General features: G+C 47.7%; 1 protein-coding gene across 1 annotated transcript in view; it reads left to right on the top strand.

The window, feature by feature from the left end:
• Positions 1–3,047: 3,047 nt before the first annotated feature.
• Ppip5k1 (diphosphoinositol pentakisphosphate kinase 1) overlaps positions 3,048–13,045 on the top strand; it is a 46,108-nt gene continuing 36,110 nt past the window's right edge. The window contains 12 exon segments of the mRNA XM_028878706.2: positions 3,048–5,386; positions 5,868–5,964; positions 6,233–6,407; positions 6,778–6,973; positions 7,391–7,481; positions 7,675–7,760; positions 8,095–8,249; positions 8,385–8,486; positions 9,318–9,453; positions 9,456–9,478; positions 9,568–9,689; positions 12,944–13,045. Of these exon segments, the coding sequence (XP_028734539.1) occupies positions 6,261–6,407; positions 6,778–6,973; positions 7,391–7,481; positions 7,675–7,760; positions 8,095–8,249; positions 8,385–8,486; positions 9,318–9,453; positions 9,456–9,478; positions 9,568–9,689; positions 12,944–13,045 (1,160 nt within the window). The 5' untranslated portion in view covers positions 3,048–5,386; positions 5,868–5,964; positions 6,233–6,260.

Raw genomic sequence — 13,045 nt, 5'->3', positions numbered from 1 at the left:
TCGGGCACCAGATATACACATGGTACACAAACATGCAGGCAAAGCACCCACACACATGCAGAAAATTATTCTCTTGCATATGGGAAGTTGTCTATCTATATCTCTATATTAATCTATAGTACTTTATTTATTTAGTAATTATTATTGCTAATATTTAATGCTTTAAAGCACTTTACAATTACAAGGAACCCGCTGGGCGGTGGTGGCGCACGCCTTTAATCCCAGCACTAGGAAGGCAGAGGCAAGCGGATCTCCATGAGTTCGAGGCCAGCCTGGTCTACAGAATGAGTTCCAGGATAGACAGGACTACACAGAGAAACCCTGTCTCAAAAACCAACCAAACAAAACACACACACAACCCCACAAAACCCCTGCAATTACAAGGAACCTTTATATATGTATATTTTTTCATTGAGAATTAGATCATTCTAACATATGACCAGGATCAGAGAGTCTATTTTCAGTGGAATCATTGGAGAAGTTTTACACTTGGGAGATGGTGTAATTACTTGTTCTAGTGAATAGAATTGTAGAGGAGGGATGAGTCTGAGCATTAACCATCGTTGATTATTTGTAGATTCTGTCCTTAGAATCATCTTTATCCATTTAAGAGGCCTTGGGGGTTAGTTGTGGTCAGTAAGCTAAGGCATCTAACTAGGAAAACTGTGAGGTCCCTAAAGTTACAGAGAACAAATGGAGAATTTCAAACTCCTGACCAGGGAAGCCTAAATGAAGAAGACTCAAGCACAGCACTAATATATATATACAAGAAAATGCTTTCATATGAGCATATCTGCTCTGTTTAAATAAGAAATGTTCTTTACAGGCTCCTGTATTGGAGTCCAGCTGATGGACTTTTGGGAAGTGATTGGATTCTGAGAGCTTCGATCTAATCAATGGATTCATAATGTGATGACATTACTGGAACATGGTGAAAGAGAGGATGTGGGGCCGCGTTGGAGAAAGTATGTCCCTGTGGCATACCTTGGACAATGCATTTTGCCCTCTGCCCCTTCCTCTCACTCTGCTTTTTACGAGCCAAAAAGCAAATACCCTTTACCCAGCCACCATTGTCGTTCTGCCTCTCCTCCTGGCCAAAGCAATGGAGCTAAGGATCAAAACTTCTAGCCCCTGAGCCAAAATCAATCTCTTTCCCCACGGACTGCTTTTCTTAAGTATTTTGTCACACGCAGCAGCACCCTGTAAGTCTGGTGTTTAGTTCCATCCTTACAAATAAGCACAGTCGAGGCTCCAGGAGGTAAAGTGACTTTCCCAAAGCTACACAGTCAAGAGCAAGATTCAAATCCAGCTTTTCAGATTCCAAGGCTGGAGACCAGAGAAGAAGCAGAGTGTGGAGACAGTAATCAGTTTGCTCAGTTTTCCACATCCACCGTTCTTTTGCATCTGTCATAAATCAGTGTCTTTGTTCCTCCCCTTAACAAACTGCTTCAGTTTGTCTCCCGCGTCCCTACCTCTTCCCTTTCCGCCTTCTGGCCTTATGTCTACCTATATCACATCTGGATTTGCTTTACAGGGGAAAAAAAAAAAACCAAAACTCGGTTTTTGCCCTCAGGGAGGTGCAATGTCACAAGCTTTGCCTCTTCTTCGTGTATCTCATTTTTTCCCTCCATTGGTGTCACCGGTTAGCCTCTCCGTCTAGGCTGTGGGTTGGCGACGCAGTAGGAAATCAAGAGGCAGAGGAGCATCAGGTTGCCCTTCCCGAGGCAGCCACTAGGAGCCACCCTCCTCCACTCCGAAGCTCCGGCCAACGCAGCCTGACTGTTGCCGGTGCGCGCCCTGCGCGGATTGGCGGGACCGCAAAGAAGTCGCGCTTTGATTGGGCCGCTGTCAGGTGTCGCTGCCGGCAGGTTCGGCTGCGCGAGCGGAGGGAGGCGGGTGAGTGCGGGCCGGGGGCGGTGGGGGAGTGGCTGGGGCTGGGGGCGGTATCCGGGAGGGTGGGCTCGGCGAGGGGCTCTCCCTGCGCCCCGGGGCCGTGGGTAGTCCCGGGTGGGGACCGCTTCGGAGGGAGGCGCAGCGGGGAGGCCTCAATGTCAGCGTAGGGAGAGCGAGGCGGGGACGGCGGGGGCGGGCAGAGGCGAGTGCGGCCAGGATGGGAGGGCGGGATTCGTGACCCGACGCCGAGAGAGAGGACGGCCGAGCGGGTCAGTGGGAGAAGAGATTGGAGTGGAGGGGTCTGCGGGAGGAATAAGGGGACCCCCCCGCCCCGGGAAGATGGAAGGCTTCCAGGGACAGGGCTGGGGACTCTGGGAGGAGGGGCGGGGCTGGGTTCCAGGGGAGGGCACCGAGGCAGAGGGTCGTGCGCGTGAAGCCGAGGGAAGGGAGGACCGGAGGGCGCTGGGTGCTGGCGGAGTCGGGAAAGGGACTGGCTGGCCAGGGGAGGGGGTCTGCTGAGGAACCGGTTACTGCGAAGAGGTGAACCTCCAGCGGGGCTAGTGTGAGGAAGGAACCTCTCGTTATAGGGGATCCTCGTTGAAGTGGGGGGGGTCATTAAGTGTTCATCATTATCGGAAAGATGCTACCCATGTACCCTGGAGGCTGAGGCAGGCGGGTCCTGAGTTCAAGGCTATCCTTGGCTACATAGAGTCTGTCTCCAAAAAAAGAAAAAAAAAGTGTTAGCAAGCGCGGTGACTCATGTGCAGGTCTGAAGTGTTGTTTACTTCTGGGAGTCACTGAGTGGGAGAATTGGCTGGATTCGTTGCATTAATTGATGAGTGATTGGGGTGCAGCAGGCAGTGTGGGGAGTCAGTGAAGAGCCACTATCACAGATTGGGGAGAGGAGGCAGCGGGAGTGAGCTGACTCTGAGAACAGGCAGCAGATGGTTGACTGGTGTCAGAATAAGGAATATGTCGGAAACATTAAACTTGCCTTGGGAAGGAAGTGGGAAGCAGGCAGAGCCGCTCTGGCCTGTAATCCCAACACTTGGGAGACAGAGAGGAGGATTACAATGAGTTTGAGGCCAGGCTGAGCTACACGGGGAGACATTGCCTCAAAACAACGGGGGGGGGGGGGGGCTCACTTTTGAAGGTGGGAAAATTCAGTGGTGGTGGTGGTGTGTGTTGGTTTCCTTTGCTGTTGTTGGAGCCTCTAATCAAATGCAAGGTGATGACAAGAAATTGGAGGTCCATGCCAACTGCCCTCAGCTCTAAGAGCTAAAGAAGTTCCAGCCCACGGTTGCTCTAACAGGTCTCCAGATCTAATTTAGCACAGGTGCCCCCCTAGATGGTCTCCTTCTTCCCTCCACCCCTTCCCTTCCTCCCTTCCATAGTCAGCCTGCCCTTTGCCCCGGTGCAGAATCTGCCGTTTTCTTAGGCAACAAAGTTTGGGGAGAAGAAGAAGGGGAAAGAGCACAGAGAACAGGAGCGCGGTTTTGGAAACACCACATTAGAACCCCAGCTTCTCCCAGAAGTACATCCAAATAAGCCCTTGGCTGTGTCCTGGCTGTCCCCGCCAGGCTTCTTTCTATGTTTGCTTTGTTAACTATGAATCTGGAGCCTCATCTCCTTTCAGTCCGTGTTTGTGAGCAGACGTCTCCATCCTATTTTCTCCCATCCCAGGGCTGTAGTAGAATTTCAAGAACATGGCTGGATGGTGTTAAAAAAAGCAGGGAAGGCTTCAGGAAAGGGCAGCTGGTGAAGGAATCCTCGACACAGGGAGAGCTCTCGTTTCAGAAAAGGCACAAAGAGTGTGATGAAGCTCTAACTGGGGAAGTTGTGAGATATCTTTGGGAACGCCACGGTTAGGTCACTAAAAGGGAATGCAAAGGAATGGTCTGTCGGTCAGGAGGCATGCGTGTGTGCAAACTGCAGTGTATAACTGGAGACGTCAAGGAGAAGAATGTTCTGTCTTGTGGTTGAGCAATCGAGGCATCAGATGATCAAGACTGAGGCGGCTAAGGTCTATATAAAGGTCATCTATAATTTTCTAATCAAAGCTGCAACCCTAGTTGTAATGGAAGATTTTTAAGTTAAAATAGAGAGCGGAATTATTGAAGACTTTAAAACTCTGTAAGAGTAAGTTAACTAATTTACTCAAGGAGTTCTTGGCTTCATTAGGGTTGACAGTGTTTCTGAGAACTATCGAACATGGAAAATTTCTGTTCAGTGACTCCATTTTATTTTTGGAAGATAACAATAGTTGTTCATACCCTTACAATTCATTATTAGCAAATATTATCCTTGCTTGTATTAGCTTCCAATCTTTTTGAGTTTTGAAAATAGACATTTATTTATAGGCAAGTTTGTATAGGCATCATTGGAAACTTAACATTCTCTTTTTTTCTTCGAATGTAACTACTGTTAAAGATTTGGTGTCTTTTCAGTCCATTTTTTAAATTATGTATTTTGTTTTGTTTTGGGGACAGGTCTCACTGTGTAGTCCTGGCTGGCCTGGAACTCACAATGTAGACCAGGATAGCCCTGAATTCACAGAGATCTCCCTGCTTTTACCTCCCAAGTTCAGGTATTGAAGGCATGCACCACCACACCCAGACTCAGTCTATTAACTGGGGCTGGAAAGGTGGCTTAGTGAATAAGATCCCTGGTTGTTCTTTCAGAGGACCTGGGTTCTGTTCCCAGCATAAATGTGTACAGAGATACCTCCAGGTAGAACACCCATACATATAAAAGTATGCTTAAAACAACAAGAATAACAAACCGACAACAAACTTGTACTAATTGCATGTGCAATCATAAATAGCTTGTGATGTTTATTTATGCAAATAGATTGTGCTCTGTGTTTACCTTGACATTTTGTGGTTGGAAACTGTTGTATATAACTTACATGTTTAATGTGTATGTTTATGGACCTGTAGCACATGTGGAGGTCAGAGGATAACCTGTGGAAGTCAGTCCTCTCCCTCCTCCAGATAGGTCCTAGGGTTCAAGACTGTTAGGCTTGGCACCAAAGGCCTCCATTCGAACCATCTTGCTGGCCCTCATTTATCTTTAAAATCTGGTGTTTTGTTTTTCTTTTCTATATACGGCATCATAGTTTACCATTCTTCTTATGGCATCTGAATTGTTCTTAGTTTTCCCTAGGCAACAATGAGCTAGAGAAGGGAAGAATGTCTTTGTGTGTGTTCACGAGTGTGTGAGAGTCTTGCCATAGCCATCTATCTGCCTGGTGCTGCTAACAGTTAGGACTGAGTAGATCTTGAGATAGCATATACATCTTAGAATTTCTCACAGCATTCCTGACATCTGCTCACTAGAAACTAGTATAGCACCTTTCCAAGTTGTAGTAACCAGGCATGTCCCCTGACAGATCTCTCTCTGGTACAGCAAAATCACTACAGTTTCTGCTAAAACTCTAGGCATGTGCACACAGAAGTGGAACTGCCAGCTTGTTCTGATCCAAGTTCATAAGGTAATATTACCAATATGGCCTTAGTTAGGATTTTTTCCAGTGTAGCTGCTGCTATAAAGGACTTGTCTTAGACCAGCATTGGTCTCATAGTACGAGAGGACAGTGGATGGATCACTAGGATTGCAGTTTGAGAATGGATTGAAGACTGCTGTGTGAATGTTTACAGTCTCAGCCCCCCAACCAGCACCAGACTTCTTTCTTTGAACTGATTCTCTGGATTTGGATATCTGTTTTATAAGGTGGTGGGTGAAGGAGACAGTAATGTCCCTAGACCATGCTTAGAGTGGAGGGTGTCCTCGACACATGTTTCTTGAGCTAATACAGGTAGTAATGAGGGTGGAGTTTAAAGGCAGAGCTTTGGAGTTGTAGCATCCCTCTGCCCTCAACTCTAGCAGTGTCGTGGGAAGGTGGAGAGAGCTGGGAACAATGTGGAATGAATCCAGAGTTTGGAATAAACGTCACTCTGACCTTCTCTTGGTAGGAATCAACAGTAGCCTTCCTTGAAGAACTGCCTCTTCTATTTGCTGCCTGGAGTTAACATTGTTTCCTGCTGGCAGAATCAGGGACATGCCAGCACTGTAAGGCTTAATCTCCTGATCCTCTTACCAGTTCTTGGCCGGGGTGGGGGAAACCGGGAAGAAAGAGAGTCCTTGCTTTGCTCTTACTTCTCTTTAGGCATGCCACCTCGTAGTACAGTTTCCTTTCTTGTTGATTCTTTCCATAGCTTTGTTTCTGTTTCCTCTTGTACCCTTGTAGTTCCCTCTCATTGTCTAGTTCCCTGTACCCCATCCCCTACCCACTGTAAGGGTGCTGGATTCTGAGCTGATGGGGTGCCCACTTCTGCAGAGCGGGATGAGTGGGCGTGCCGGCGGGGATGTGGTCACTGACGGCCAATGAGGACGCGAAGACTACGGCCCACTTCTTCCTCGGAGCCGGAGATGAGGGCTTGGGCGCCTGTGGAATAGGCATGAGGATGGAAGAGAGTGACAGTGAGCTCCTTGAGGATGAGGAGGATGAAGTGGTAAGTCCAGGGACAGGGACAGAGCTCGGGGTTGGGGCCCTCGCCCTGGAGAATTGACAGTCCACGGATGGAGACACCTCTGTTCTTTGCAAGCACAGACTCGCTGTGGTAAACAGGCTCTATCCTGACTAGGGAGCGGGCAGTAGAGACTGGTCAGTTGCCTCTCTGAAGCCCCTGCTCAGCTGTCCTCCTCCTGTGGTCTGATGGTCACGGCTTCTTTTTCGAGAAGCACTTTTCCTCCAGGCTCTCTTCTGTGTTAGGCATCCTTTATCCCTTAGGTCCAAAGTCCTGACAAGACACTGCCTTAGAAAGATGTTGGAGGTGATATATGTGGGAATCTGGAGTTCCTGATTGCCCGTCTTTTCTGTAGCCTCCAGAACCTCAAATTATTGTTGGCATCTGTGCCATGACCAAGAAGTCTAAGTCCAAGCCGATGACCCAAATCCTCGAGCGACTCTGCAGGTTTGACTACCTGACTGTTGTCATCCTGGGAGAAGATGTCATCCTCAACGAACCCGTGGAGAACTGGCCATCCTGCCACTGTCTCATCTCCTTCCACTCCAAAGGTTAGGGGCTGAGGGGGAAGGATGGCCACGGGGATGCTGGTTTGGGGATGGACTTCTTCTTATCCCATTAGTAAGAAGGAGGCTTCTCACCACACAAGAGATCAGGGAAGGGGAGTCTGCCTTCCTTTTCAGGGTTTGCCAGGCGTAGGTCAAAGCCCATATCCCAGCCACACAAGACGACTCACGGGCACTTATGTTCTCCTATAGAATTGGATCTCTGGGAGGATCCTCCATGTAGTTGTGTTTATTTTCCTGATGAATATCCTGGGCTTGAGGGGCTGGGCAGATGAGTGCTGGGTTAGATGTGTCGAGCAGCGCAGTGGCAGCCGCCAGCTCTATCGGGTCACGGTCTGTCCTGCTTTTCTCACGCTGCCTCTTTCACTTTCTCTGGTCTCTCCATTTCTTTCTCCATCACAGGCTTTCCTCTGGACAAAGCTGTTGCTTACTCCAAGCTTCGAAACCCCTTCCTTATCAATGATCTGGCCATGCAGTATTACATCCAAGATAGGTATAGCTTCCTATGGACCGGAGGGGTGGGCGAGCCTAAAATGCCCCATTTTAGGAGGCCCACTCTGGGATGGGCAGAGTCAAAAAGGCGTGCTTCATTTTTGTACCATGTCGTATTGAGTTACGGTTCCCTGTGCTTCTCCCCTTTGTCACCCCCACCTTCTGTACTTGACTGATTTATTTTGGGGAGACAGGAGGGAGGTGTACCGGATCCTGCAGGAGGAAGGTATCGATCTGCCGAGATATGCTGTACTCAACCGTGACCCCGCCTGTCCTGAGGGTAAGTAACTGGCAGTGTCTGGTCATTCCCTGCCTTGATTCCCATGTTTTAGCCCAGTGTCTCTCCCATAAACATCTCCTCTCTACAGATCTGCGTGGGCCTTCGACTGTTGTATTAGTCGTGGGTTGTAAGAGTCGTGGGTCTTTAGGTAGAGCCTTTGAACTTTTATATAGATATTATCATATTTAAATGCCATATGCGAGCATTGCCATATCTGTTATAGGACAGGGTCATAAAATTTGAGAGGCTATATAGATTAAAACCCCAGGGAAAGAGGAGTTGGAAATACTCTCCAACCTTAGTCCCTGAGAACGATCACACGCCCATTCTTCAGAGTGCAACCTGATAGAAGGAGAAGACCAGGTGGAGGTCAACGGAGCTGTCTTCCCCAAGCCCTTTGTGGAGAAGCCAGTGAGTGCAGAGGACCACAATGTTTACATCTACTACCCCAGCTCCGCCGGGGGAGGAAGCCAGCGCCTCTTCCGGAAGGTACGGGAGACCTCTGAGCATCTGGGGAATCAGAGAGCAGAAGGAGAGAGTGAGGTTGTTGGGAATGGCGAGGGGATCTGTGGCCAGAGCCTGGAGACTGAGGCAGTGTCGCTCCCCTTCTCTTTCCTCCTAAAGATTGGCAGCCGGAGCAGTGTCTACTCCCCCGAGAGCAGCGTCCGGAAGACAGGATCGTACATCTACGAGGAGTTCATGCCAACAGATGGCACAGATGTTAAGGTTATGGTGGATACAGAGATTTTTAAAATGTTATAAACATCTGGGTGGGATTGAGGTGCTTGGGAAGCAAGTGGTAGTATGTGTGGATAGGATCTTAGAAAATAAAGCATGAGTCCAACTGGCTTTCACATTCAAGTGAAGATAACACATGAGATGTAGATGTTCTCATTTTCACTATCAGAGCAAGAGCAAGGTACCACAGTAAATTGTAAAACATTGGTAAATTATTATCTAATAAGGACTAGACAATAGTGCCAGAGTTCTAAGGAGAAACCTTTGTAATATCACTGGAATAAGGCTTGGTACCAAAAATATCAGTCTCTGTATTCTTTTTTAAAAGTTGTCTTATTACATTTATTTATTTGTGTGTGTGTGTGTGTGTGTGTGTGTGTGTGTGTGTGTGTGTGCACCGTAGCATGCACATGGAGTCAGAGGACAACTTTGGGAGTCACTTCTCTCCTTCATCCATGTGAATCCTGATGATCAGGCTTGTCAGCCAACATCTTTACCTGCTGAGCCATCTCATGACCCCAGTCTCTGTGTTCATAATGTTCGGAGGGTTTTCCCGTTTGTCTTGTCTTTGTTTTAAGACAGGGTCTCACTGTGTAGCTCTGGCTGACCTAGGACTTGCTGTGTAGACCAGGTTGTCACTGAACTCGTGATGTCCCGCCTCTGCCTCCTGAGTGCTGGGATTAAAGGCGGGCGCCACCACTCTTGGCTGTGCAGAGTTTTGTTTTTTATTCTGGAATAGTCTACAGACCTAGTGCTCATATTGTCTTCTCACATGCAGGGTGAGCTGTGGGCATGCTCAGTGATGCTATGTACCTGCAGGTGTATACAGTGGGGCCAGATTATGCCCATGCTGAAGCGAGAAAGTCTCCAGCTTTGGATGGGAAGGTGGAACGAGACAGTGAGGGGAAAGAGGTTCGCTATCCAGTCATGTTGACGGCCATGGAAAAGCTGGTGCCAGGAAGGTCTGCGTGGCTTTTAAGGTAGAGTGGGCCCATGGAGCTGTGGGATGAAGGCAAGAAACAGGGGCAGGGGTTGGGAGCCGTCTCTGAGTCACCTTGCCTTTTTGCAGCAAACAGTTTGTGGATTTGACCTTCTTCGTGCCAACGGTCACTCCTTTGTGTGCGACGTCAATGGCTTTAGCTTTGTCAAGAACTCGATGAAATATTATGATGATTGTGCCAAGATTCTGGGGTAAGAGACATAGCGGGCTGGGGTACGGGGAAGAGGGCTCAGGAATTTCTCTTCATAACCTGGGTGTGATGATCTGTGCCTGTTACCCTAGCACTTGGGAGGTGGAAGCAGTTTGAGACTATCCTGGGATACATGAGGCCGTACAGATAAATAAATAAACAAACAAACAAATCAATAAAGCTTTTCTTTATTTTAACTATTTTAAAAATGATTCAAAAGTCAAAAATGGAAAAGGAGAAGGGACTACTCAGTCCCCCACTGCCTCAGTACTGCGTTCCTCAAAGATGATTGCTGTTAACAGTTACAGCCATAACAGATTGTCTTTCTCTCCCATGTGTAAATAATTGTGGTTTACTGAATGTGATAGTAGTATGATTTTGCTTTTAAAATAGCATGTAATACGTGAACCATTGAAAAAAACCTAAGGAATGATGAATATAGTGAGCATCCATGGATATGGTAATTCTAGCCAAGCACTGTCTATCTTAAGAAGTACACCATTAGGCCAGATGTGGTGGTTCATACTCTTAATCCCAGTGCTCAGGAGCCAGAGGCAAATGGATCTCTGTGAATTCCAGGCCAGTCAGAGCTACATAGTGAGAGACCTGTCTCAAAAACAAACAAACAAAACATTGTTGAGGGCCAGCAAGATGACTCAGAGGATAAAGTGTGTGCATGTGTCCCACAAACCTAGCTATGTGAATTTGATCCCTGGAACCTATGGAAAGGTGGGAAAAGAGAACCAACCCCACTAATTTGTCTTCTGACCTCCACACACATATATACCCACAAACACATCATGCACACTTATGCACACAATAATTAATGGAAAAAAAACCCCACACTATTAAGAGTTGGGCTGGATGTGGTGGTACACTCCTTTAATCCCAGCACTTGGGTGGCAGAGCCGGTGAATTTCTGTGAGTTCGAAGACAGCCAGGGCTATGTAGAGAGACCCTGTCTCAGAAAACAAAAAAAAACAAATGTTAGGTATGATAGTTCACATCTATAAGCACAGTAGGAAGGTTGCCACAAGTTTGAGACCATTTTAGGCTACAGAGTGGTGGAGGTGGTGGTGGTGGTGGTGGTGGTGTGGTGGTGGTGGTGGTGGTACACACCTTTAATCCAGCACTTGGGAGGCAGAGGCAGGCAGATCTCTGAGTTTGAGGCCAGCCTGGTCTACAGAGTGAGTTCCAGCACAGCCAAAGCTACACAGAGAAACCCTGTCTCGAAAACAAACAAACAAAAAAAAAAAAAGCCAACCAAACAAAAACCAAAAATATACTATTAAGGCCAGGTATGATGGTACACACATATAATTCCACGTTCAAGAGACTGAGACAAGAGAGTTTCAAGTCTGAGGCAAGCCTATGCCACATAGCAAGACTGTGTCTGAAAAAAGCTGGAGATGTAGTAGAATGCTTGCCTGAAGCCCCAGTTTCAAGCCCCAGTCCCTCGTAAAAGCAGTGTTGGTACATACTGGAATCCCAGCATCTGGAGGTGAAGGCGGGGGGGGGGGGGGCAGTTGGGGGGGGTGGGTGGGAGTTGGGGAGAGGAATCAGGGATTTAAACGGAAGCTGAGAACACGGCTCAGTCAGTAAAGTGCTTACTGTGTGAGCATGAGGACCCAGGGACGGACCCCTGCCCTGAGTCAACGCCAGGGGTAGCCTGTAGTCCCAGCATAAGGAGACAGAGGCAGGATGGCCCTGAGGGCTCACTGGCCAGCCAGTCTAGACGATCCGTGAGCTCCAGCTCCACCAACGAGAGCCCGTCTGAAAGCATAAGGTGGAGAGTGGTCAAGGAAGACACTTACTCTGACTTCTGACCTCCACAGGCACACATAGAATGGTGTGTACACCTGTCCACGTGAATATAACCCCGCCCACTTACCCACACACATCCACATACAAAACAGAACTTTAAGGTCCTCTGCTACCTCAGGGAGGCAGAGGCAAGAGTTCTCTGTGAGTTCGAGACCAGCCAGGGCTGCAGAGTGAGACTGCCTCACACAGAATATGTGAGGGCTGGAGATGTGGTTCAGATGGTAAAAGAGCTGGCCATGCAAACCTGATGGCCTGAGTACAGTCCCCGGAACCCAGGTGAAAGCTGCAGAGAGCTGACTACTAAAAGTTGTCCTCTGTCACATGCCCATGCCCACACATACACATCACACACACACACTCACACACACTCTCTCTCACACACACACATACACTTATACATCACACACACATACTCACACACACACAGACATACATCACACACATACCCCCATGCTCACACATATACATCACACACACACACACACACACACACACACATACATCACATACATACATCACACACACACCCATGCCCACACGTATATATCACACACACAATTAATCAGTTAATTAATTAAAAAAATTAAGATGAATATGGTACCACACACGTATAATTCCAGCACTTGAGAGGCAGAGGTAGGAGGATCTCTTGGAGTTCAAGGCCAGCCTGCTCTACATCATGAGTTCCAGCCCAGCCAGGGATACATAGTGAGACTCCGTCTCCAAAAACAAAAAGTTTTTTTTCCCACACATATTAGAAAATAAAAGCAGGGCTAGAGAGAAGACTCAGCAGTTGAGAGCAGAGCACCAGGCTTAGGTTCCCAGCACCCACATGGTGGCTCACAACCATCCGTAATTCCAGTTCTAGGATATCATCGCCTTCTTCGGACCTCTGTGGTCACTGATCACACGTGTACACATACATGCAGGCCAAACGCTCATAGAGTAAAATAGCACTTTTAAAAAGTGAAAGAATGTATGAGTTAAGCCTGGTTGTGTCTGAAATCCCACTGGGATTGTGGGAGGTGGGATTAGGAGATTCAAGAGTTCAAGGCTAGCCTAGTGAGCTGGAGGCCAATTTAGGCTCCATGAGATTCTGTCTGAAGACAAAAGTAAAGAAAAAGAGTGTAGTTGAAATCCCTGTGTAGTGCTGAGGTTACATCCTTTCCCCGCACCCAGAGGGAACATTAACCTTAACTGGCTTATCATTGCCATGGATTTGTTTCTGCCAAATGGTTAGGCTTGGTGGCAAATGCCTTTAGCAGCTGAACCATCTCATTGGCCTCTTATTTTTTTTTTTTCAAATGGGGTATATATTTGGATATTTCAGGCTCTATATTAATGCTTTCTTTTGCTTCATGATTGTGTATACATGTGTATGACCTTCTGTCAGTTTATTTTCAGTCAACTTTATTATGTTTTGCCTCCTAGGAACACCATTATGCGGGAACTTGCGCCACAGTTCCAGATACCATGGTCCATCCCCACAGAGGCTGAGGACATTCCCATTGTCCCTACCACGTCTGGCACCAT

This window comes from Peromyscus leucopus, chromosome 4, assembly GCF_004664715.2.
Source record: "Peromyscus leucopus breed LL Stock chromosome 4, UCI_PerLeu_2.1, whole genome shotgun sequence".
Classification (NCBI taxonomy): Eukaryota; Metazoa; Chordata; class Mammalia; order Rodentia; family Cricetidae; genus Peromyscus; species Peromyscus leucopus.
The sequence above is the reverse complement of the archived record's forward strand: the minus strand, read 5'-3'. Positions and strand labels throughout refer to the sequence as shown.